Source organism: Rhagoletis pomonella, unplaced genomic scaffold, assembly GCF_013731165.1.
Source record: "Rhagoletis pomonella isolate Grant_MI unplaced genomic scaffold, Rhpom_1.0 Rhpom_scaffold_00005, whole genome shotgun sequence".
Taxonomy (NCBI): domain Eukaryota; kingdom Metazoa; phylum Arthropoda; class Insecta; order Diptera; family Tephritidae; genus Rhagoletis; species Rhagoletis pomonella.
Window position 1 is genome coordinate 57037502 of NW_023458559.1, and position 27753 is coordinate 57065254.

The 27753-nt window shown below is 38.9% G+C and overlaps 1 protein-coding gene across 3 annotated transcripts in view; it reads left to right on the top strand.

Annotated features, from left to right (window-relative positions):
* The first annotated feature begins 21935 nt into the window (after positions 1-21935).
* LOC118739290 (glutactin-like) overlaps positions 21936-27753 on the top strand; it is a 62413-nt gene continuing 56595 nt past the window's right edge. For 2 of the 3 annotated variants that reach the window (XM_036470534.1, XM_036470533.1), the window contains exons 1-6: positions 21936-22198; positions 25905-26057; positions 26127-26642; positions 26701-26836; positions 26912-27102; positions 27179-27503. In XM_036470534.1, the coding sequence (XP_036326427.1) occupies positions 21980-22198; positions 25905-26057; positions 26127-26642; positions 26701-26836; positions 26912-27102; positions 27179-27503 (1540 nt within the window). In that variant the 5' untranslated portion in view covers positions 21936-21979. Of the gene's footprint in view, positions 22199-23688; positions 24687-25904; positions 26058-26126; positions 26643-26700; positions 26837-26911; positions 27103-27178; positions 27504-27753 lie in introns of those variants that run through there. The other variant, XM_036470535.1, reaches the window with a different exon arrangement.

Below are 27753 nucleotides of genomic sequence, written 5' to 3' on the forward strand. Positions count from 1 at the left end.
TTTTTTTTTTGCTGCGCAACAAATTCTTTCGTTTGTTGTTGGGGAACTTGCTTTTAAGCTCTAAAACTTCGCACAACACATTGTCAGCTGGACGTTATCAAGGCGAGCCGAGAAGCTGTCTTTCTTGCCAGCAGCGGTAGTTCACCTTAGCCAGCAGGCAACTTTCTTACGATTGGCTTTTGCCGTTGAAAGTCGCTAAATTTTTAGTTGTTCTCAACTTTTTTTTGCCTTCAATTTTCTATGCGCACTCAACGACCATTGGTAATTTTTCGCTTTGGCGCATTTACTTGAAAATTACTCAACGTTGCTGCCACATGTTGCTGACATGTGACGCGATGTTTCATTTGCGATTTTTTCCCAGACTTTCGCTTCGCTTTGCGTTGGCTGTTTGTGAAAATTATTTTTCTTTCTATTTTTTTTGCACTCAGTCACTAAGTTTTTATTGGCGCTTGATTTATGGCTGCGAATTGCTTCAAAATTTACGAGATTTTTTCTTCATTTAGTTATTTCATTTCATTTTGTTAAGCTTCATTTCGACTCACTCACTCTTAATTGGTTTTCATAAGAAGTTGGTGGAGTGGGGCGTTCGTTACGTTTAAGAATTCCATGGAGAACAGGTGTTGCCTTGGCTTCTTGACTTTTGAAGAAATTGAATTCACGCATGGAGGTAGGCGAAGGCGCCTAATGAGGGCGAATGTGTGTGTGTGGAGAAAATGAGACTAATTTAATATTTATTTCCTAGCAAAGCGGGGACATATGTATGTATGTACATACTTCGTCGTCGAGGTGGTAATGTTGCTCGGGAAAGCTTTGACGATATGAATATGCATGGGTTGGAGTGTGGGAGAAGATGTGGTTAAAGTCATAGCTAGTATTTAGGAAACGTGTGTTTTTTTTTTAAATTTCAATGGTTGTACTAGCTGATACCCATGACTCCATCTGCGTAGCTTACTACTTTTCCATATAATTGCAGCAGATTTTGTAAGCATTTAAAAACAATGTCCCACATTATGTACAAATATATGTAGCTCTGCTGCAGTATACACTTTTAATTTGATATTTTTTTTGCAAATCTATACTCTATACTAATTATATAAAGAGAAGTCACTTTTTTTGTAACAGGTAATCTCGCGAACGACTGGTCCGATTTTCATGAAATTTTGTATACAAATAGCTTTCGGTAACCACCATGTTTTAGGCTAAAAAAATTTTACTTTTTTTTCGGGTAGGTGGACCAGGGACCAGTCTATTCGAAAAAATCTTATTATAGTCCGATTTGCTTAAAATTTAGTACGTAAGTAGCTTTTTAGCATATATTAGCATATATGATCCATTTTTTCCGGGAAGTGGTCCAGGGACCGATCTATTCCAAAAAATCGCATTTATGGTCCGATTTGCTTAAAATTCGGTACGTAGGTAGCTTTTTAGCATATATGATCCATTTTGTCCGAGAAGTGGACCAGGGACCGATCTGTTCGAAGAAATCGTATTTATGGTCCGATTTGCTTAAAATTTGGTACGTAGGTAGCTTTTTGCCTGGATAAGCTTATAGATTCCTGTTTTCCAATTTTCATGCAATTTCGAATATAAATAGCTTTAAGTAATGACCATATCAAGGGGCGAATTCGTCACTAGGCAAGATTTTTTTGCGCCAATCAGAAACAACGGATACATAGAAGGATGAGGAGAAGGTCAGATTAAATCGACCTGTTGCACCATTGAGTATATCGAACGCTCCTGCGTTGCAATTGGCCCAATGGATGTGATTTTCGAATATTATTATGCGTTCAAACTTTTAAGGTATTTCGTCTGAAATAAGTATATGTATATTGCATTTCTGTAGAACAATGATTCGCACCCATTTTGAAATTGCCACCTACAATACTGTAAAGCTTCTAGGACATTCACTATAGAACCGGGTCATTGTTGCCGCCAGGGAGTGAAGAGGAAAAAATTTATATCGCTTTGCGAATAACCGTGCTATGAAATGCCGCACAACTGGAGAATTTCAAGAACGGATATAACACATTCCTTAGGTTATTTAAAGCGGCAAATGACCACCAAACCTTAATCTTAGCAGACAAATGTGCCAATGAAAATCGTAAACGTGAATTGTTGGTGAAAATGTTGGACCAAAAAGATTCAATAAAATATATAAAAATTTTGGGCGGGACGAAGTACGCCGGGTCTGCTATTATATTATAACTACGTTTTTAATTTCATCAAAATCGGACTATAAATAAAAATTGTCTGCATATCTTGACTCTAGCGTCTCCTAGCGGATCTATTTTACGTGGAAGTATTTCTCGTCGCTTGCACATGGATATTCTGAATATTTCGACTATAGCAACAGCTAGCAGATCCATTTTTCGTAAACGTATTTCATTGTAGGGTACTGCGTGGCTGGTACTCTCTTGGATAGATGGGCTTCATGTCAGCTCAGCGAGCGCTGGACGAAACGAAGACCAGCGCGATTGCAAGGTCCTTCTGGCCGAGGGTGGACAGTGTCCAATCGCTATGCACGCAGTAAGACTGAACAAATTACCTGATACCGTAGGTCGCAATTGCCTGGAAGATGACTCAACACTACCTTCTTAGGTGAAATACTTTTGCTTTCACATTCTTAATAGCGCCGAGGAGCTTTGGGGCATTGAGAATAGCGGAATTCGTAATTACTAATCCGCTCGAGGCGGTTAAGCGATTAAGTATTGAATGCTGTTCAGAATGTGGTATCACAAATCTGGGACTGCCTTAGCTAACCTAACCTATCAGTGCATTCAAATATTGCCTTTCTACAGAGTAGTCACATCAATGGTGACCGTTTTCTGGGACTGCCTTAGCTAACCTAACCTATCAGTGCATTCAAATATTGCCTTTCTACAGAGTAGTCACATCAATGGTGAATGTTCTCTAAATCATCTCAGCTATAGCAGATGTTATTTTTGTCCTTAAATGAATAAACTTTTGATTTTCGGGAGACCATTTTAATACTCATTTATTGGCAGGAATATCACCCGTCCTCCTCAAAGCTAATTAATTTAAGGAAATTTTTCGAACAAAAAAAGATCGAAGTGCAGTAAGTGGGATCATGGGCCGCTAGTGATATCCTTGTGAAGGGAAGCGTCGCCAAGTGATCTTTGAGGACTAGCAAGATTAGATCAGATTTAATCGCTCCTGTAGTTACTAGGACTTTTTTGTGGACAGGTTTATCACCTTTGCCATACATTTATTAAGGAATTATTAAAATCAAGTCCTCCTGAGTGTTTTAACCAAAAACCTTCTAGCCTTAACTAGATATCGACTGCTGAGTGGAAGATCGATCTATCTCGGCAGCCAGTTCGAAAACGCCCATTTTCAATACATTTTCAAGTGAGATAGGGTGTTCTTCAACCAAATTCTGAGATAGGGTATTTTTCAATAAAATTCTGTAATAGGGCCTTCTTGAAAAGTTTTTTGAGATAGGGCGTTTTCGAACTGGCTGCCAAGATAGGTCGATCTTCCACTCAGCAGACGATATACTCAAGTATTTTTAAATTCATACAGTTAAGTCTGTTTATCTACTTATTTCTTTGTTGGTGCTAGTGTCTCTCGAGATAATCATTTCTGGTTTTAGACATAGTTTCGTTTGCGTTGGATTGGGTTATGTAGACTCTATTGTCTACACTGCTCTTATGTAGTTTATCCGTAGTCCTATGGTCGACAAGATCATTCCTAGACTATCCAAGACTATTCTCTACAGTTGCCTGGTGTTTTAGAGATTATGTTGCAATTACTCGTATTAAAGCACTGCATCATTTTTAAATTGTTTGATCAGTTCAGCCTTAGCCAATGAACTTTTTACGGAATAACATAGAACGTGGAACGCAGATCTTAAAAAAAAATGCATTATAAAATTACTTTCGCCGCTAAAGGAGTAATAAATATAAATTGTCAATGATTTTGAGTGTCAAAATTGTATTTTAAAAAATTAACTTTCCATCCGCAAAGGGGAAAGAAATAATAGATGTAGATTAAGTACAATACAACAGCCCTTAAATGAAGAAACTGTGGGAGCTACACCAAAAGTCATTGTAATCAAAATCGAAAAATCACGCATGTGCGATTACATGTGCATTAAGGTGAGCAATTTTCTTTTCAGCTACAAAATTTTTTGGTATCATACAAATTTAGATTCTTAAAATAAGTAAGCAATATCAATGAATATCAAAATTCTTTAGACATATAAATTATGTCCAATCAGAACGAAAAATCTGCTCTCTCTCCTTGAGGCTAGCAATTTCGCAAACTAATATTTTAACCATACTTTTTTTAAGTTCCCTCGTCTAAGATTTTTGCGTTGACCAATGCTTATTTTCCTTTATCTATGTACATATGTATGTCTTGTAGTTTTTTTTTTCAAAAATCAGCGCACCCTAATGTACATTCGTATATGCTTGCTCTTTTTCAAGTACACCAAAAAAGTGCATCAAACTAATTGAAAATCATGCATCCTGATGAGATAAGCCCAAACTGCCATCTAAAAGCAAAGACACTTGCAGCTACAGAAATACGCAATACCAAAACAAGGGAAAGGAAATCACGCTAAGCACGCCAAATACATATGTATATGTATGTATTAGGGATGCCAAAATATGCGGAAAATTGTGACCCCGGGATTTCGCGGTATTTTTTAAGTTATCCCGGGATCCCGAGATTTATCCCGGGATTCATATTGAGACATAAGTTTTATGAATATGGGTAAAAAAGCAATAACTGAAAGCGTATAAACATACCATGAAATAAAACTATTTAAAATTTATGATAACCTGATTGTAAAACTCACATATGTAAATACCAGGTACTTTGGAAAGTAATGATTAAACAAAAATATACAACAACAAATTCTCTAATTATTCTACTCCATAAAGAAATGCCAAATGGCGAATATTTCGCCATTTTTTTTCGCAATTTACTCGATTTACTAGTCAACCGGACCTAAGATTCGGATTCATCGGGTCGAAATACATATTGGTCTGGTTAGGAGCACACACCCTTGTTTTTTGTGTAGGGGTTGTTATTATTACACTTAAAATGTGTACGTAAGAGCAGCAAAGTATTTAAAGCGGAGTCTTCTAATCTTGACCTGAACTTTTTACATAAAAAATCTGCTGATGGAAAACATTTTGCAGCCTCAACACTTTTAGGCTGAACTGCCAAAAGATAGTCATAATCTATTTAAAGATAATGACTCCTATCTCGTCCATTACAAAATATTTGAACTTGTTCCACCAGCACTTCGCATAAAATTATAAGTTTTTTTTGATTTGAGGAAGTTTAAGTAGATTGATTTAAAAAAATAATGTAACTTTTCCTTAAAACTTTCTGTTTCGTTTAGATTAGCGACGCTATGAGTACATTCATTTATTTCTTCTTCAAAAAAGGCCCAGGCTGTAATTCTAAAAGTGCAGTTTCAAGTTTTTTTTTTTAATTGTAGTCAAAACGGCATTTTACAAAAAAATCATATTTCAAAGTCATAAACAAGTTCTTACTATAAATTCAATATTTAAAATTTGTCGGGATCCCGGAATTAATGCAAGCAAATCCCGGGATTTTCGGGACCTCAAAAACACCGGGATCCCGGGACTGGCATCTCTAGTATGTATGTATTTATATGTAGAATTCACAAAAAGGGCGAAAATTGCAAACTACGAAATCATTTAGCGAAACATTTATTTCATTATTACCCTTGAAGTTGGGCTGCGGTAGAAGCTGCGAGTATGGGTTGCTGCAACGTCAACCAAAAAGGGAAGAAGGGATAAATGAATTGCTTAAACGCTTGTAAAATAGTTACAAACAGTTACAGTGAAGTCACAAAATGCCACCCTCAGGCGCGAAAGGATAAAAATACGTAAGCACTTATACACTCACACACACACACACATTCGATCGCCGCTTTTAAAGACCGTAACACGAAACGGAAGTGATTTTGCCTCGCGTGTACACAAACCGCCCAAACAAGGCGACGAACAAGCTGGGCCGCAGTCATCCACTTGTTTTTTTGTGCTCGCCCCTCAGCAGATTAGGTTTTGGTTTAGAAGAGGGTGGCGGCCTCGTTTGACAACAATTGTAACAACAACGACTACAACTAGTACAAATATGTACAATAACATAGCGTTTCGGCAAATAATGCTTGGCATATGCATGTAATCGCAAGTCAACAACGACAACAACAAAAATAACAACATTTTCATTGTGTGTATAACTATAAAAGCACACAACGCACAAAACCACCCAATTGCTTTGGCAGCCTTTCACATTCTTCTCTCTGTCAGCCACATCCTGCGTTTAGTACCAGACGCTGCCCCTTACCCCCTGCTCAGCTTCCACTTTGCTTTGCTCAGGCAACTGCGTTTGCAACTTTATTTAAGCTTTTTGTTGCAGGTATGTTTTCGTACCCAGAATGCTTTAGTGGTAAGAATACAGGCCAGGCATGTTTAATAGTTTCGAATTCCTTACACAGTTACTACTTGCCTATATGCCGGAGATAATAGATGTGAAATCGCCAGACTTTCATTACGAGAATTGGATTGCTTTTACATTTTCAATAGACTCTTAAAAATTACCCTCAGTCACTGACACCGTCACGAAAAAAAAGATAGTTCAAGGCAAAAGTTGGGTATCTAATAATTTATTTTCCTATTGGAAAAATTAGCATACAACCCGAAGAGGGTAATTGCTCATACGAAGTACAAATTTTCGGAACTTGCCTGAGCTCTTAACTGCAGTTATGCTTTTGGTGGAAATGGGCTATAAAAGTGGCCAAAAAGGCCGATTTTCTGCTAGGCATACAGCCAACAACCTTCCGCATAAACTTAGCAAATGCTTTGAAGGCAGTGCTAAATAAGTATTGCCTCTAGACTTTTACAGGGCAATTCTAGCAACAGTCTTTCAACTTACTACAGGCTTTCAAAAGACTGAAGACTAAAGATCTGTTAACGAAGAGGTCTTAGCGTTATGCTGTTCACCTTTTTGCGATCAGTTTTTTTAATTACATTAAATTAAAAGAAAACATACATATATGTGTACGTACACATATTTTTCGTTTTAAAACAATAAAAATTAATAAATAAAAGAGAATTAAATTAGAAAAAGAGCAAAATTTAATCAAAACAGGGAAATATTATTTAAAAATTAAATTAGTTTCAATATATTTGTATATAAAAAAAAACCAAAATTATGATTGAAACAGAATTAATAGTATCCTAAGAGTTAAATTAAATAAAAAAAAACATTTTTCTGTTTAAAACAACAAAATCCAAAAATTTCAAGAAAATGAAATTAGCAAAAGAATAGCATATTAAATTAAAAAAAGAAAAACAACTAATACATTTCTAAAAAGTAAGGTAAAAAATATTTTTGGTTTTTGTGCAATAAAATATAAAAGTTAAAACAAAAAAATAAACTAAGAAACTAAAATAAAAATTTCTTGTCTGTCTGTCTCTCTGTATGTTTGCATGCACATCATTCGAAAGCGAATAAATGGAATTGAATGTAGTTTTCACCGAGGCATTGTTAGAGGTCTAACTTAAAATACAAATAAAAATAATAATTAGAGAGTTGCCACCTGTTTGAAAATTTCAGTTGAAGTAAATTGATAAGATTAAGTAAATATTTCAATATGGCTGTCAAAAGGAAGAGGTTTAAGAAGGCTTACAGCCAAAAATATTTTTGTGGGAGGTAGCCACCTGTTTGATAATTTAATGTGATTTAATTGATAAGATAATTAAATATTACAATGTGGGTGCCAAACTAAAGAGCTTTACGGAAGTTTACTGGCAAAAATAGTTTTGAGAAGGGTTGCCACCTGTTTGAAAATTGTTATTAAATTTTTCAATGGGTATTTTTTCATTCAGTTAAAGTGATAAGATAAGGTAAATACTGATTTAATACACCTTTGAATAAAGTGCACGATATGTATGATTGAGTTATAAGATTATAAATTAAATATTCAGCATTAAATACCTTCGAAAATTTATTAACTAACACTCTTATTAACAAAAAAAAATAAAGTATGATTCTTATTTAAATCGAAAATTTGTTTGAAAATCTCACTTCAGTAAAGCACGCCGGGTATTTGCTATAGTTAATAATTTTTTGTTTCTGCTTTTAATGATGCAATATTTAATTCAAAAATTAGTGTTTACAATTCTTTCTGCCTTTTCAAATATTTCTTCCTGCAATTTTGCTTGCCACTCTCACTAATTTACCGCAATTTTTTTTCTAACCCTTAACCCTTTCCACACTCTGTGCACCGTGCTAGGCAACATTTAACACATTAGACACACTAATTCACTTAATGGCAAATAAATAAATGTGCAACTAGCAGTGGACAGGCAATCGTGTAAATATGACTATATATGAGGGTGTAGGAAAAGAGTTATGTTCGGTCTTTTATTACAAATGATAAACAGCGATGAGGCAGTGCGCTGATTTTGCACAGAGGTGCATAGCGCAAACTCCGACAACAAAAATCAATGGGAATGATGATACCAGCCTACATTGAACAAATAAAAGTGCAACAACAACACAACGGAAAACAATAATATCTACAAAAGTATGCAGTAAATTAAAGTGAAAAGAAGAAGAGGATGCTGAAACATAAAAGCATACTCGCTGAGTGTTTGACTCCACAGATATATTTTAATAGATACTTCAATGCGCTCACTTAAGCGTGCAACCAAGCGGAACGGAACTGCAGGATAATAATGTTAATGGCAATGGCAATGCCAATGGAAATGGAAATGGGAATGTGCAGTGATGGCCAGAAGAGGGGATGGGGCTGGTTAGTGATGAGTAAATACAACAACAACAACAACGAAAACGGCGAGTAAATACAAATAATGAAATATAGACATTAGAACAAGTGAGGAGATAAATTGACAAACAGAAGTGGCGGTGGCCGGGACGTCTGTAGCTGTGTGGGCCTTTTGCGCATTGGCACTGGTTGTTGGTGGTATGTATGTATGTATGTCAGCAACTTGCCGCTATTACTACATATTTTGATATTTTGATTTTCATTTCGGTGGCCGACTACGGTGCGTGGGTGGGCAAATGAGAAATGATATCTATTAAGTGAAAAAGGATGAGTTGGTTGCACAATAAAAACAAATATAAAGTCTAATGAAATTAAAGCGCAGGCATAGTGGGGTGGCGAGAGAATGCTGGAAATGGTTTTATTGCTTCGCTATAATACAAATATTGGTACTAGTGAGGTGTGTAGAGAATTAATTTAAGAATTTCAGCCGCAATATAAAGCGTCTTATCTGCCGTTCGAGTCTTCTTCATATAAATAGTAATTCACATCCTTCGGCCGCTAACTCAAACGTTAAAATTAACTAGGAACCTAAAAAGAAACTTCTAGGGTGAAAATAAAATATTGGTTAGGTATTTCATCATTTAATTAAAAAAGGGAACTAAACAAAAGGCTAGGGAAAAAACGTCGACCTTTTTGTTTTTATTCAACCCAAAATCCTTAACAGCATGATACCTGAAAAGAGAGATCAGTGACCACCGGTATGACTGTTTAGTGTCGTCTCTAGCGGACTTTAGGTTCGCTTGCCATGCGATCAAAATTCTGCGGAAAAGGACGAGCCTCTCCTCGTCATCTTTGAATACTCCGAAGGCGGGTTGATATGGTTGATAGGTTTAAGTGCAGTAACTTTACATGAAATTGCATGGCTAATTAAGTAGTTGACAAAGCAAGGCACAGATATGGTATAGATATTTTCTTGACATCGACTCAGAAGGTGCTCTTTAGGCTAACTGAACTGCAACAGACAGCAGAACTCGCTCGTGCCATGTAAATTAGTAGCTGACATATTAACATTATTTATTTCCCCTATTTTTAAATACTTTAGGCCCAGGGATGTACAGCAAGCTTTTATTCTCTGGTATGGTCTAACGTAATCAAAATTTTTTTTGGAGTTAAGGGCGGTTTCCAGCTCGCAAGAAAAGCCGAAAATTCATATAAAATGACGCACAAGAAATGAAAACAAAATTTTCATCTAACAAAATTTCTTAAAGCTCAGTTATGCAAAACTTAGACTTGACTTGACTTGAAAATTATATATTTGGCTAATGAGCAGCGCGTGGTGGTGGGTTTGGGTGTTAAACAACGTGCCAGTCAGTGGCGGACCCACGGGAGGTGTTGTAAGAATAGCTTATTAGAAGAAGTCTCTTCATTTTTACTATGGCTGCGTTTGTAAACTGTAAGCTTTGAAGCCATTTTTCTTGATTTTTTTTGTATGTACGTTAGGATGCATCACTCTGAAAATATAATGAGTTTCATGATTCCGGTGGAAAAACCACTACTTTTTTTGGTGATGCACCCTAATGTACATATGTATATATAACGAGATTTTTAGGCACATATGCATATATCTTCGGTTGAGTGGAAGAACGCCCTATCTTAATCTTAATAATAAAAAAAAAATCAAATTTATGCGCTGCGACAATCTGTTTTATGCAATCAAATGATTACATGTTCACATTAAAAGTGTCTCATGTTCGCCATTAGCTACAAATTTCTTTGATTTATTTCATAAGCAATAACTTACTAGAATTAGCTTACCCTCCACGAGCCACGAGTCTCAGCAAATTCCTCCAGTCTACTTACTATTTCATTACTTCCCCCTCCTATTCCATCAACCTACTTAAATACTTGTCTCGAATAATTTCGCAATTCAATTAAATTCGTATGCCTTCAACACTCCACACGCAAGGTAACCAACTGCCTACATCGTCTTTTCGAGCGCCCTCTGCTATTTAAATAAATGCCACCTTGCGCTATTAACGCGTGGCATATAAAAACAAAATTAAATTAAAATCACATCGCACATTGTAAAGTGGCCAATTAAATTGTTATTACGCGGCGCCCCAAATGGGCTGATTGCCAACGCAGAGTGATTGCGTGGCGTAGTGGTGCAGCGAACAGCGCGCTCTAGAGCAAAGTAATAAGTGTAGTGGATGCCTCGAGAAGAAAATTCAGCTGTGTGACATTCAAACGCCAATGTAGAGGGAGGAGGCGCGCAAGAGTCGGTAATCATTTAACAAAATTTGTAACGTGCGTAAATTTTCGCAATTCCCAATGCAACTGTCGCAACTCATTCCAACACATCATTACTTCCTTGGCTTACGACGCACACACTACCACAGCCACTCATCAAGCCGCACACACACGCGCACTCATCATCTAAATATGTACGACGCTACACCTGGTGTAGAAGCATATTTTTAGGCGTTCAAACGCGCAAGAAGCAGCTGTCTCTACTTGCACACTCATTGTCGCAACTCGATGTCATTGGCGTTACCATCGGCGCTCTCGTCATCGTCGCGTCAGTCGCCTCGTTTTCGTTGTCATCAATTTCAAGCGCCAGCCAGTCACCGCTGCAGACCGGTTTTGTGTGGGGTGAGAGGGGTGCAGGAGCGCGTGACTTAGCATGTTAGAGACGCGTATGCTAACCTGATGCGTAATTGAATCATTTAAGCGCAATTTGTTTGCAACCTCGCTCCCCTATCAGCCGTCTGGCGGCTCATTCTATATTTTCGCTTTCGTTTCGGACGGCATTGCTTACAGTCGTTTGATTTGCAAATCTGTAGCTAAGCAGAGCTGTGTGTGTAGATTGTATGTAAGTTGCTATGCTGCTGTGTTGGCGCTTGACATGATTGGCTGCGTCGATCGTCGTTTAGCGTAGTGCCGCGTTGACATTTGTAATTCAATTACTTTTTTCCCGGTGGCGCCGCGAATGTTTGGTAAACTCAAAGAGAAGAGATTTGTTAAGCGGTGAGAAGCTGCTAGGAAGGGAATTGGAGTTGGAAATTGCGCGAATTTGCGCGATGACAAATTGATGTAGTCAATCTTGAGACATGTCTCGTACGTAAATTTGTTTTTACGATGTGTTTTACTGGAATTTATATTTTCATTGAAATGTGAGCGAGCGTTATTGGCAAATGTCTTGCCATGGTTAAGTTCAGAAGGCGCAGCAGTTGAGCGCAACCGTTGCTAAAAAAATCAGTGATCGTTCGGCGTCTTCTGAACGGCTTGATACAATAGCTGTTAAATTCAACTCTCAGAGGTACACACCAACATGTTGTCTCAAATGATCTAACACGCTGAACTGTCACGTATTTTTTAACCGACTTTGCTGAGCTCGTATATATAGCCGAGTTTGTGTTGTTGCTTTGCATGTATTTCGTCATTTAAGTGAGTGTTCGTTTGTAGCTCGCTTGCAAAAGAATGCACCTTATGTAAATATTAGGATGCTTAACAAAAAAAGTTGGAGAAACCACCGGAGTTATACGATTTATATATATTTATATTTTAAAGTTTCCGCCAGAATGTTTCGGTAAAAAATTAAGATTTACATGGGCTGTACCGGTTTGAAAAAATCTCCTTGTTTTGATTCCGTTGATAAAATTTGTAAAATTGTTTATGCAGATCTTTTAAGCATAAGCTATTCCATCATCTGAGGTGATTTTGTGAAAAACTTGTTTTAAAAGGCTCAATTTATTTATAAAATAAATACGGACTTTTGGATGATTTTTCGATCATAATAGATTTTATAATTCCGATGGAAAAACAGTACTCCTTTTTTTGTATGAGAAGTGATGGACCTTGCCAGGTTTCCTGTCCGCATACAATACATCTTTTTTCTTGACATTTGTCCCCTGTATTTTCTGGATTCTACATCTGACTTGATAATATTTGCAAATAGAAATATGTCGTTATTAAAAAAAAATATATATATATATTTTTTATTTCTCATTTATGATACATAAGCGTGGGAAATAGTTTTCGATAAGATATGTCCCATGAATTATATACCATCAACAGCTATTTACTGCATTTTACCCCGCAGAAGTTGTATTTTTTGTTTTTCATGGACTGTTGAAACATGATTCACTGGATTTGGAACCTGTTAATAAATTTAAAATAAATAAAATTAAAATAAATACAAATATTCAAAGTCGTTCCGAAAATTTCGGTGTGCATTTTAATTCCAAACAAATTCCAAGAAAAAAATTAATTTTCACCTAAATTGTTTTCGTGAAACTGTCTGCTAGGGTTGACCTAGTAACTTTTCTAAGCTTCGGTACTTTAAGTTATGGAGTTTAAGAGATGTCTAAAATTTAGAGTTCTTTTCACTTTTGTTTACTTAATTTCCTTTCACTGGGGAGAGTTTTGATTAAAACTAAAGGAAGGTACGTTTATGCCCTTCAAAAAAGTCACTTCTCACTTTCGTTTATGCTTTTTTCCACAAAAAAAATTTTGATTAAAGTCAAGGCACATATGAAAATGGCGCATATAAAAGTAGCTAATAAAATATTCCACCAATCATCCCCCCCTTACATTGGCTTTCGCAAAAATAACTCAATTCCAAATCAAAGTTTAATAGGCCAAAAACCCATGCCAGCCAACATATTGTAAAACTATAAAAGCTGAAAATTCGTTATCATCATTTGTATATTCGGCGAAGTCATAAAAGCGCAGGCAAGCCAACAAAACGCAATAACGAAATTGAGTTCTTACGCACACATGTATTTAGAGTTGAAAGCCACGCAAAGTGTCCTAAGAATCGACAAACCGCTGCAACAGTTGTAAATACGCCTCTACACACACACGTCCGTCCACTCAAACTACGCACGCATGCAACATTGCACTAATATAAACACACGCAACAAGCAAACGCATAACAAGCCATAAAGCGAACGTTCGATCGTAAAAATAAAACCATAAGTAAAATGCAAAATCGAATGGAAATCTTTGAATATTTAACTTTATTGATATCTTACCAAGTGAGTTTAATATCCTTTGCGGTTAGCTACCTATTTAATGCTTCGCCTGCGGCACAACCTGTTTGCCACATATAAAATCACACATAAAGGACACAAAATGTCATATTAGGTATAAAAATCATAAGCATAAGAAACAATTCTAAATGTTGCGCCAATATTATTGACATTTACTACCATTACTGTTGTTATTGCTGTAGGCATCGATTTGTGCCACAAAATAGCAACAAAGCAATACAAGCGCATTTCGACACGGTAATGGCCGAAGGTGAGGAAGGATATTCTTTCGATACACACACACAGTTGCTTGGACTATAAAATCAAGGAAATGCCTCTTTTTGCGCTACTCGCATGTGAATAAAGGCAGCAAGGAGTTCTTTTTATGTCTACATATGTGTTATTGCCAAATGTTGTGCCGTCTCGTAAAGGTGTCTTTTGCATAATCTAACAAATTTGATTTTTATTTTATGTGTATATGTACGAGTATTTTAAATTCTTATTTTGTAAATTCACTTTTGTTGCAGATATATTTTTATAATTTCTACATGTGTTGCTTGATTATGTAAGCAGGTTTATTGTTGTAAAAAAACAGCTTATTGGCTTATTTTACGTTTTTGTTGCATTGTTCTTTGCGGTGTGTGATTCAAAATTATGTCATTCGAAAAGGATTTAAAGGATTTTTATTGATGAACTCTTGAACCCACATAGCGTTAAAACGCCCAAAATTGAATTTCAAAAACCTTAACCAATACTCCAAATGCTAGACTGAGTTATCTGAATGCCATATTTCATCTAAATCTGTGCAACCGTTTCTTAGTGAATCACCTGTACCGATAGAAAAAGCATTCTAAATTTAAAAAAAAAATAAATAACACTTTACCACACATCTACATCCAAGATCTTTAATTTGACTTCTTATTTTTGAAATTCGAAAGCACGTTGCAAAGTTAATGTATTTTTGAACTGAAGTCGTCTTACATCTTCTTCGTCTGATCTTTTTTGTGTTACATATTTCAATTAACTAATAACTTAAGTGGAGTCTGATTTTTTAAACATGTGGCAACCCAGGTAAATAATAGTTCAAAAATAATGCCTTTCAAACCCATTTAATAGATACCCATCTTTTAATAAGTAATTTAACTTATTAAATAATTTTAATTCAACCTTTTATACAAGTTGCAACCTTCTTGAAAATCCCTCATATTATTATTATAAATGTTCAAACTAAACACTTCCTAAACACCCTCCCGTTCGACACCCATATTTTAATATTTTAAATAACCTGCATATTAGTTAACTAAGCTCGATTTTTAAATCATATGGCAACCCCCTAAATCTATCTATTTCAGAATCATACATACGCATCTTTTAATAATTCACCCAATTTATTAAACAATGTTAATGCCACATTTTAAACACTTGGCAACCCTCTTCAAATATTCCAAATGTTCAAACTAAAAAGTTTTGAAAACTTTCGTTTGGACAACCGTATTTTCATACTTCGTAAAATAATTCCCCACCCTCCTAGAACTATTCTATACCGAAAAAAATAACCCCTATTTTTTATTTTGAAATCAAATAATATTTAGAGGTCGCTCATAGCGCTCAAAGTTTTCCATGTAAAAAAAAGAAGGAAAAAACAACTTTTCGTAGCAATGGTATAGAAATTCTTAAAATTAATCATTTTCGATCTGAAAAAAATAGGGGCGTACGATTGTGCCCTCGCAAAGTCGAGTTGGTTGTTGAAATAAATTTTCGTGCGTTTGACATTATGAGCAGAACGAATAATCATTCCAACTACGCAAAAAAGAGTTATCTTTGTCTAAGACCTAGTTTGGTGTCGAAAAGCGAGAGTGTCCAAGCCTACAAAAACTTGCCTGCTAATTGGGATTGGTCTCATTGCGCCAGTCGCAGAAGTTTTACTACAGAGACCATCCACCACCAGTTAAGTTCTTTCACGGTCTTGCAAACGTCCCTGAAGAGGTTTTTGATAAAATTTCCTTAAAGCTTTTCTGGATCTCTTCATTGTTTCCTGTGAACCAGACTGCCTAAGTTTTGCTAAATGTCCTCCAAAACTACCCAAATGGTCAACTAAAATGTTGGGTAATTCTTAGGTACGTCAGCTCTTGTTAGCAAAGAATGCACCTAAAAGTATGCAATGTAAGGTGCTGCAGGTCACAAAGAAATCTCTGTAAACTGCATGGCCAATGAGGTATGACTTCCGGATAGAGAAGGTCTGGGAGTTCCCCTGACCTCGTGCGGTCTGCTCCTGGACAGATGGGCGTTTAGTCAGCTTAGCGGTGGCAAAATCCTTCTGGCTACTTGTGCCCTGCCTTTGTGAGCCTAGTGTTTAAGCATCTTGTGTCGCACTTTTTCGCACTCCAGATGAACTTTCGAGAATGGGCATCAGTCGCTTGAAGAGCTACGCTGCGAGCACGGAGCATTTCTCTTACAAGAAGCCATAGGTGTGTTCATTCTCCCTTAGCTTTCCCTACCCCCACGTCCTCAAATATAGTTTGAAATAATTTACTGAAGAACCCGGGATTTAAAATCCTCGAATATGCTCATTATAGAGATTCGGCGGACGAGAATAACATCCTGGCTTGCTCGGGGCTTGCTGAGGCTAATGACGGCCACAAGTAGCGTGCCTGGCATGTTTAGATGGGTGCTCCATCACCCGGATAGGGGAGTAAGGTCGGAGTTCTAGCCCACCAACTAAATGCATTGCCACCGAAGCAACTATTATGCCTCGGAGGCTCAGAAAGGCTAACATGGAGCCCCTTAACAGATGACAGATATCAAATCCATTAGCCGCCTTATACAGTTCATAGGGTGATATGAGCCTTTGTAGGTATTAATGCTTCATCATCAGCCACGCAATTTCTGAATCGCACCTCAGGCAACAAATGCACTCAAAACTCATTCCTAAAAGCTCTACGTATTCATATTTCCTTAAAAATGTTTCTTTCTAACACACAAAGAACTGCCCGACCATTTTAGTAATCCGTAAATTATCATAAACAAATTAAAGAAGTTCGTGATGTGTCAGTTTCAAAATCAAAACAATTGCAAACACACTCGTACAGTTTCATGGAAGCCCGAATCCCAAGGGTGAGCGCGCACATACATACCTATCTGCTTCGCTCGAGCCAACTACAGCATAAAAGTAGATATACAAGGGAGTGTGAAAACCCCTTTCCAACCATAGTTAAATATTTTATAACGTGAAGCCTTCTTTTATACGCCGAGTAAATATGGGAAAATTAAATAATTCGCAGCAATATTTTGTATGAAAACAGAATTGCGACATTGGCACTCAAGTTGTTTGCGTAACGGTAGATTGCTTGCCTGATGCGTCACTTTTTGTGTTTGTACCGTTGGGAGTCTGACAGCGCGCCCACCACAACGGTGTCACCAGCGGCTCAAGTGATGAAATTGTGCACAATACCCGCTGGGACAGAGCTGGGCCTAGTAAAACTCTTGCGGCGAACAAAAGTAAAGTTGAAGACAATAGTGCGAGGGAAAGAGGGTTGAAGGAGCAGAAAGTTTGGGAAAAGTCGCAAGTGAGCTTAAAAGTAATTTGTTTGCGGCGCAACATGACAGCTATACGGTGACGACACTGACACCCACCCATCGAGATTGCTACAAACACCAGTGATGAATCTGGCGAGATGGTGGACTGGCAAGCCAACCAACAGCCGAGGGAACACACATTTTGTGCATATACTTGTGTACAAAATAGTGACCTGTCGCCGCGAAGGGGTTGCTGTTGGTGTGTCCTTGCGTTATGGTTACGTGCGCCCAACGACATTTATTTAAATCACAGCAGCCACGCACGCATGAGACAGGCAATCTTCCGCTGGCTGTCTGATGGACAACCAAAAGGGTACGCACACACACACACAGAAGATAGTCAAATCGAGTGCGCAGCCAACTGCTTTTGTGGCGGCGTTTACGTAAATTAATTCCTCACCTCAGACAGTTTGAAGGGTGCGGGTCGAGCGACTGATTTCGCATTATTGCTGTTGTAATCATATTTAATTACAATGAATAGAGCCGTTGTTCAGTTTTAATCGCCATTGTTGCCCTTTACCTTCATCTAGTACATTGCTGTAGCGACATAATGATACGCATTCAAACTGTGCAAAATTATGTATATTCCATTATTTACCCTCAATTAGATTAAATATGCTCTGCAGCGTAGGTTGGGCTGCGGAAAAAAAAACGTGGTCGGGTGTTTCTGGCGCGTGTTGCAAGGTTGTTTGTCATTGCCGTAAAAACTGAAAGTCACAATATCCTTTCATAGTTTTTTCTTGCATTTATTTAAGTGTATTCTGTTCGCTATTTTAATTTTTGTTTTCGTCGCCATTGTGGGTTTGTTGTATTGCCGCCACGTGTTCGAGCGTCGTTCTCACTACACTGCTTGCTGATTGCTCCTTTCCTGCTGCTCATTTCCTATCGTTTGACACTCTAGTACGCGGCATGTTATCCTATTTTGTAATGCATATCCCCTTAGTGAAGTATGAACAAATTGACCGCACCAAGTTGATCACGCATATTGTAAGTAGCGGCGAAGGGCAGCAGGAAGGGAGTTCAGATTGGCACAGTGTTTTCCGAAAGATTGTATTCAGAAACGGCCACTGTGGCTGAGTTAGAGGTGCTTACAACCAAACGGTAGTGCCGATAGGGTTCGAGGCAAGTGAGCATGTGATATGGAAGAAACTGCGAGGAAAGCTGTAAGATCATTCATGACTTGTAGGTCCATGGCAGAAAAGAGCTGGGGATCCACACCAAAGATACTGAGATGGAATCTACACGACGATAATACGACCCTCGGCCATCATGTGAGCCGATAGAACTACACAACTTGGAACAATGAAAGCGCACTCCATGATACAAAGGCTATGCATAACTGGAGCCATGAGGACTTGTCCAACCGCATCCTTGGAGGTTCTCTTAGATCTTACCCCTCTTCATATTTACATACAAACTCAGGCGAAAGGAGCTTTACTAAGGGGGACTGGACAGAAGTGCCCTGAAATTGCAATACCGAGGGATACCATATGCTGCCGAGGTGAGCTTTATAAAGAGGTTCAAAACTTATATTAGTAATAAGCACAGCTGGGCAGGCATATCCGAGACATATCGGATAAACCAAAACCGAACCCGAACCGAAGAGGCTACCGGGGTAGGTGTAGGTGGAACGAGGTTAAGATACTCGGAGCCCATGGGAAAACATATGTATTTCCAGTTTCCAGGCTGAAACATACGCCATACGTTTTGAAATGTTCCTAATTTAAATGTAAATTAGGCATCATTAGGATACTTCTTATATAAAATTATAACCGCCATGCATAAGACGTACAGGCTTTTTTGGGAGGAAATAAGAATCAACAATTTTGTACGCCCAAATATGATGGACATTTTATTGTATTCTATTATATATTGTTTAAAAATGAATTATATTTTTATAAATCATATATTTTTAACAAAAATACACCATAATAATTAGAAAGTTTCACAATTACATTTCTCGACTGATAAATAAGATATTCGAGCTAACTCAATGGCACACAGTGTGCTTTTTGAACACTCCGTGCGAATTGATCGTAGCGCTTTCGACAGAATCAATATTTTGATATGAAAAAAAATGGCTTTGAATGCTAATGTAATTTCCTTTGACGGAAAAATATTGCCATTGAGTCACAATTATTCCTTCACCTTAAAAAAAAATTGATCAAAAATTTTTTTCTTCGAAAAAAAAAAAACATTCCCCAGCGCTTTCAGGGATTATGAGTTGAAAAACGAGTTAAAGAAGAACTTCGGTAGCATAGTGCTCGACAGCGGGATCATCAACAGAAAGGTACGACGTGCCTATGATCCCGCCGCCTGGCTGACGCAGAGTGCCATTGAAACCTGTCTGCTTAAACTCGGGAACATAATTCCAGACTTTTTATTTTATACTAGTCATTGGGCCGTCTCGACCGCTTAAATGAGACTACATGCCACTCAATACAAAGCTGTAAATCCATGGATCGAAAGGTTTCAAGTGTCCCTAACCAACAGTATCAAATTAATCCAAAATTGCGAACGGCTTTAATAAAACACTTGCCTGTTAATTTTAAATTTTGTTCGTCCTCTTTACTTTCTTTACACACTGTTCCTGCTTTAATACCCAAATGTTTTGCTTGTGATTTGTGCGCGTGAAAGCGTGTAAAATGCATGTAATCATAGTCAATAACAACAACAAATTACCAAAGCTACTGATAGCATCAACAACAATAACATCATTAACAACAACTACAATAACAACGCTTATAAAATTGTCATTAAGCATTTAATAGTTGCGTGTCGGCAAGTTGAACTTACAAGCCCTGTGTGAGTAGACGCATCAATAACCGACGGCGGGCGTCAAAACTGGTTTGCTGTTGCTCTTGCCATTGCTGCTGTTGCATAAATAATATCCCTGAGATCCTTTAAGAGCATTGTTGTTAGAGCAATCCTCAGTGAGAATGCTGCATTTGGGATGGTGTTGGTGGCGGCGGTGGCGGCGGTGGTGGTGGTGTTGCAGTCGATGTGATTGCTGTTTGTGGTTTGGGTGACGCGTGTCGGTCGGCTCATCATTCATTCAGCCGGCAAGATGCCTCATTCAAATGCCTTTTTCGCATCACCTCTACGTAATTTTCCCATAAGCTTACGTGGTAATGGAGGTTTTTCGTCGATTCCGTTTTGGTTTGTGGTATAAATTATGAGCAAATTTTAAAACGATTGCGTGATACACAATCGACTCTCCCACCACGCGGCGGTATGTAGTACCGATTGGAGGAAACCGAGAAATTTGATTTTACAATTAGTTATATCACTTATCTACCCTTCTTGATTGTGGCTATCTATTGGGTTGGGTTAGCTTAAACGGGCAGCTCCGAGAAGAGTTCACTCGGAGGCCACAGCGGCCTATTGCGATGCGCAGGGGGATTACCCCATGCCTATCCCTACATGTCTTTGAACTATTTTGATTCTCTGGAGGTACCACCTTTCCGTTTAAAAAAAGAATTATAGAAATCGGTTAACGTGGTCCAAAGTTATGCGGTAACATACTTAAAAATTAAAAATACAAAAATATTCCGACGAATTGATAACATTCTCCTTTTTTGAAGTCGGTTTATAAATACAAAAGCGTAAAAAAAAATAAAACATGTAATTTTTAAGTAAAAACAAAACGAAATCGACTTCAAGGCTTATATAAAAATTTAAGATTACGGTGAATTTCTTCATGATCCTATTATCGAAACTAAAGTGAATTTAAAGACATTTGCAAAAATAAAATCAATGAGGACTTTAAATAAAATCAATGAGGAATTTCTCGGAATTTTATTAGTTTTTAACCGGCTTCAAAAAAGGAGAAGGTTATCAATTCGTCGGAATATATATTTTTTTATGTATGTTACCGCATAACTTTGGACCACGTTAACCGATTTGTATAATTCCTTTTTTAAACGGAAAAGTGGTATGTACCTCAAAGATAGTCCCATACTAATTTGGTTTATTTCCGATCGATGGATGATGAAGAACTTAACGATAATCTTAAATTTGTATATGAGAATTGAAGTCAGTTTTGTTGTTTGCTTAAAATTACTTGTTTTTTTTTCAATTTTACCCCTTTAACCTAGAATTTTTTCCGAGAGACAATCTTTTTCTTCCATCGGTTCTATTTCTCTCTGTGTAAATGATAAGTCAATGTGTAGTTCACTAAACTTCGTTTTATTTTTAACAGAGCGGTCTCAGAAGAGAAAATGGCGCTCATACAGTAAGAACTCTTTCTTTAAGTCTAAGCTAGAAATTCTCACTGTTTGTGTTTGCATAAACTTGGTTCACCAAACTGCTAAACGATCGTCTAATCATGTAAAAAATTTTAGCTCAACACATTACAAACGCTCCTATGTATTTACATTTGTACACACATACATATGTTTGTATGTATATTCATACGCAGGTACTTAGAAGACGACTAAAAAATAAAATTTTATTCTTTACGTGCACTTGCTTATCATTTCGCTCTATTTATTTACATAGTTTTTGAATAAATATATCTCTTTCTAAGCGTTGTGTATTCAGTTTTCGATCGAATCGCCGTGCGTCTAGTAGTACAATGCGAGTGTTCCTCGGCATATTAGCTTTGGCCTTAGTCATCACTATCATCACATTGACGGTTTCAAAAGCGATCCCAACAGATTCTCCTGTAGTTAATATATATGGGCAAGGTCCAGTGCGCGGCAGCTATGATGAAACATTATGGACAAAACAGCAATTTTTATCATTTCGTGGCATACCATATGCGGAATCGCCAAGTGGAAAGTTGCGTTTTAAGGTTTGTTTTTAGAGAGCATGAATTAAAATACGGGAAATGTAAGCGGTGTTGAGTGATTGCTAAAACCAAATGCATAAATAAGTGTAACGGCATTAATGAAAATTCAAAAGTGTAAATATTTAATTATCTAATGTAGTCTAAAGTTGCTCGTTCCCCGGAAGTTTGTATGTACATTGATGCTGAAGGACGGAATGTAATAAATTTGTTTCTTCTAATGTGTTTGTAGCCATTAGTGGTGGCAAACTATCCATGGCACTATCGGTACTATCGATGGGTTTTTTTTTCACTATCGATAGTTCGTAATTATGTGTAGTTTTTTAAATTATACTTTCATTATTAAGGTAGGTCCTTATGGTCTTTAAAAAAATATATTAGCGCAATGGGGGTGTATTCATAGTCAAAATTAAGTTGGTACTTAAAGTTAGTTGTACCTTTTTTACATAATTTTGGATGGGTTATCTGTCACTAACTTTATCACCAACTTTAAGTACCAACTTAATTTTGACTATGAATACGTCCAGGTCGAGCGAAAGCGCGACTAGCTTGGACGACAGCACGACTAGCTTAAATGACAGCTCGGCCAACTCGAGCGAGACGCCGACTAACACGCCAACCACTTCGGCCAACAGCTAGTTACCCTCGACGCGAATACAGTCTTCGACCATCCAACTCTCCTCAGGGGAAGAGACAACGCCATGAGAGGAGCAAGGTCCGGTACGGACATACCCGCCAGGGCCAGGCAGCATCGCGATGGTTGACGGACGCGGTGATCGATGTATGGGCGAGAGGGCTAGAAGCCGAGCTCGGGCCACGGGCCACTATACTCAGCCCTTTTGTAGTACGGCAACTACCGCAAAGAGGAACCCGGAGTAAAATTATCGTCGCATCCATCGCTGGCTTCGAAAGATAGACCGGTTCGATAAGCGGACATTTCTACCGCCCCACAACACGGCTGGACACTGGTGCCTGCTGATCCTTGTGAACCGGGAGACCACCTACCATCTTCTCGATATGGAATGGTGGCGGGAGCGCTATCTATTTACCGTGGCTTCTAGGGTGGGGGATAGAGTCGTCCACGCAACAGAAACATGGGGAAAGTTCCTACAATGGGAGTACACCCAGAGGCTTGCGCGGGGTGAGCTTCGGGGTTCAAGAAGTCTACCCGAGCGTCCAACAACAAGGAAACGATGGGGACTGCGGTGTATATACACTGGGGGCCAACGAGAGGGTCATGCGCTTCATCGGGCAAGGCAGAGGCGCACCAGGATTCATCGCAGAGCTGTTCACGGCCCGTATGACGGCCCTGAAGCGGGCGCAGATATTGACCACGATTCAGCAGCATGCGCGTTGACGCCAAGGCTCGGAGCCGCCGCCGCCACTACCGCACTCGCCACTACTAAACCACGACATAGGTGTCGCTGCATCTACTACACCACCGCGAACAGTAGTCCGGGGGTCTACCACCTCAACAGCCCGTATCCCGAAGAGAGCAACAACCGACGGTACCACCAGAGGGAATAAAGATCCTCATCAGCGACGCAGATGGACCGGTTTAGACCAGTTCCCGACAATAGCCGAAAGAATCCGTCGGAGCCTCAGAAATATCACCTCGCGCGCATGGAAACCCCGGCTGAGGTTCAGTACCAAAGACTACCACTGGGGCGCACACGTCCACCCGAAGACCAAGACCCGAGGATCCAGATCACCAAGTAGGGCAAGTATGAGGACTAAATGCCCATGGGAAATTTAGCCCACACAAAATCCCACACCACCAAACAAACAGCAACACAAAACAAGGCAATCAGTCGCGCAATAAGCCACAGCAGCAAAAGTCGTAACAACACCCGACAACCTCTTCGTTGCCATGCTGCACAGCCACGCAACTTTAAGCACGCAGCCTCTTAAAGGAGTAGCACGTGAAGAAACCAGTCAGTCAGCACGAGACTGTGAACAGGCGGCCATTGGCAAGAAGTGACTTCATCTGCTCCGGATCGACTGTCGGGCTTGATTCCATTTCCGCAACTTGACTGTTGGGCTGGATGTCACCTTCTCAGTGGCAGCGACACATGTTACACACGCTCTCACCACAGCCGTCGTTAAACCGCGCACGGGCGACACCCGCTCTCCCGACGTCAGCACCGCCGTCAGCAGAGTGACATCAACGGCGTCAACAAGAGCGCTACCCACCGCCACCATCAGAGCGACGCCAAGAACGCCGCTCACCGACGATCAGAGCGCCACTCATTGGCGTGCCGAGAGCGCTACATACCGAAACGAGCAGAGTGCGACTCATCGAAATTGCCGAGAGCCCTACATACCGGCGTCACCAGAGCACAACTCGCCGACATTGCCGTGAGCGCTTCATTCCACTCAGCGGCGTCAGCAGAGCACTGCCTACCAGTACCAAAGCTACGCCACTACGGAATAACGGGCCAGCAACGGAATGCGGACCGGTTACCTAGTCACCAGAATCCGTAAATTTAAACAAGTAAATGAAAAGCAAATCCCTCGCATAATTACCCATTTCTATTGGTTTTGTGTGTAAATCCCGTTAAACTCATCACATGTTTGTTGCCAGATACCAACAGGGTTGCTTAAGTAGCTAAAAGGAAATTTTACACAAGTTGAGCATTCTTTTGTTGCTCGTTTACAAAAAAAATTCACCTTATGTCGTTCCAAAGTCTGTACTAGCCATGGATAACACTGCGCTGCGCGGCGTAATTGCGTTAACACCATAGCAGGAGTTGCCGCGACAACACCAATATATGAAAAGCGCTAGCGCCATTAACAGCAAGAAACACTTGAGACACACACAAAATTCGCCTTAATTCTTTAAAAAATTGCACCTATTTGTTTTTGTTTTTGAGTTGTGAGAACGCCAGAAACTTATGTACCTTGGCAAATTTAAAGCTTTTACTCAAGAATGATGAGAATATCGTGGCATTTACTACTAATAGTTAAATTCAGTTGACGGTACAAGCGTTGCTCAGCGCCGAAAATTGCAGAAATAATAGACATGACACCACTGTATTTTGTATGGATGACACTGTATGACGATGGGTACCGTGGTGACACTCAGATGGCGCTGTGTTCAAATCAGCATACTGCGCTATTGCGCTGACACCACAGGTAGCGCCGGAGTAATTGAGCTAGCGCCATAAAAATGCGCTATTACCCATGGCTAGTCTGTATGTACATACATACATATGTCTGCATTACGCAGCAAAACTCTTTATCATAAAAAAAGTTCACGATTTTTTATATTCATTGCTTAATCTCCCTTACGGCATACACTGAGAAAACAGTTTAGTAACGTCAACTAAAAATCTTTCGCGCAACGTAAGAACAGCAAACCTTCTTATGAGCGCTGAATCATTCTGTAATTTGAACTAGCTGCCCATTTTCCGAACGTCCATCTAATGTGTGTAGCTAACTCAGAATGAAGCAAGTATTGAGGGCATTTTTAGGATTCCAGACAGGCTTTTTGGCTATCTGTTCACTTGGATGGATAATCAAAAATTTGGTAGGGCCTATATCTGTTACTCTACCGGTCGCAATCTGCATTTCGCAAGCGTTGATTAGATAAGCCTTTGCAGACAAAATGTTGTCCTTCACTTTACTGTAATTATTTGTAAGGAATATACTTTACATATAACTTTTTATGAAGCAAGAACGATAGTTCTGGTAATTCTCTGTGTTCTCTCAGCCACCAACAAGCCGCAAACCTTGGCAAAAAACCTTCGACGCACAGAACTTTGGCAAACGTTGTCCGGTTATAACAAGCGTGTCGAAATTAAATGCCTCCAAACTGAAAGATGACCTCGAAGACTGCCTGAACTTGAGCGTCTACACCAAAAGCGTAAGTTGGACTTATTTATAAATTTAATAACATCTTGTAGCTACTTCTCTACTCTAAATTTATTTCCAGCTCAATGCCAGACAACCAGTTATGTTCTACATTTACGGCGGTGGCTTTTATAATGGTTCCGCCTCTGATCATCCGCCACACCATTTGCTAGAAAAGGACATAGTGCTGGTAGTGCCACAGTATCGCATTGGCGCACTCGGCTGGCTGACTACACTCACCGAGGAAATGCCTGGCAATGCGCCCGTAATGGATCTGCAGCTGGCTTTGAGTTGGGTGCAGAAATATATTTATACATTTGGCGGTGATCGCGACAAAGTTACAATATTCGGACAAAGTGCAGGAGCAGCTATGTCTGGCGCCTTGCTGCTGAGTCCCAAAACGTCAGAGAGCTACTTCAAGCGTTCCATTGTGCAATCGGGTGCCATAACTGCATTTTGGGCCATCAATCGTGAACCGCTGGCGCAAGTGAAACGCATCTGTGAGGCGCTCAACTGCGAGCATTGTGACGAGAGTGCGGAACAGTATAAATGTTTGAGGAGTGTGAATGTATTACAGTTACTCAGAGTGACAGCAGCGGTGAGCTGAGAATGAGTTTCAGAAAAATTAAATTAATATTTGAAATTATGTATTTAAGGAAAGTTTCAGTCCCGTAGTTGCCGATGTATTTGGCGTGCTTCCTTCAGAGCCGAGAGTGCTGCTTGAAAATCTCAAACGCACAGTACCGCTGATGCCCGGTTTCACTAAACATGATGGCTCTTTTGCATTGGCAAGTACGCCTCTAACTGATTAATTCAAAAATGCAATCTGTAAATCTCTGAAAATATAACTTCTCTCCAATCTAAAAGCACTCTACGACAGTATTGTGGCAATGTTAGGTAGCATTTCTAAATTAACTGTGCGTCAGTTCGCAAACACGCTCATTGATGTGGGCAAGGACAGCACCAGCCTGTCCAACAATTTGCTCTTACGCATGCTTTTCGAACAGGAACTATTGGAGAGTAACAATCATACAGCTGCATGGCCGGCATACTTTGATGTTAGTGTGTTAGATAGTTAATGGATCGAAAGTTTTTACTTTTGTAGTATTTTAATTCTTGCTTAAATTATTTTAGGCTGCGAATATTATAGCCATGAAATCGCCAGTGATTGCTTACGCTAACGGCCTGCAGAGAAGAGGTGCGGCTCCAGTGTACCTTTATAGCTTTGACTACGAAGGCGAGCATACACGCTTCGGCTATGAGTTTGGTAATTCACAATATCCTTTTGAGGGCGGCGTGCATCATTCGAATGATAATATATACTTATTTGCTACGCACAAACTCAATGCGAATGATACGAGAATCGCAATGAAAATGGTAGATTTGTGGTATTCGTTCGCAGTGCATGGGGAGCCAAAGGTTGGAGATCAACCTGAGCTGGATATTAGAGCCATGAAGAGTACGTAAAGTGTAATTGTTGTTAGTTTATAAGCTATGATAACAATTTGGGCCCGGTATTTACATAAGACCGTGCGACGGCCAATTTAACACACACAAAAATCAATATACTTGCGAAATTAGGGTCCATATATCGTAAAAGATTTTTGCTAATTTAAGAAATTTTAAATATATGATTAAATAAAAATATTTTAAAAATACGTACATAGGTATGGATATCAAATAAAGAAAAAAATCTGTAGAATTAAAAA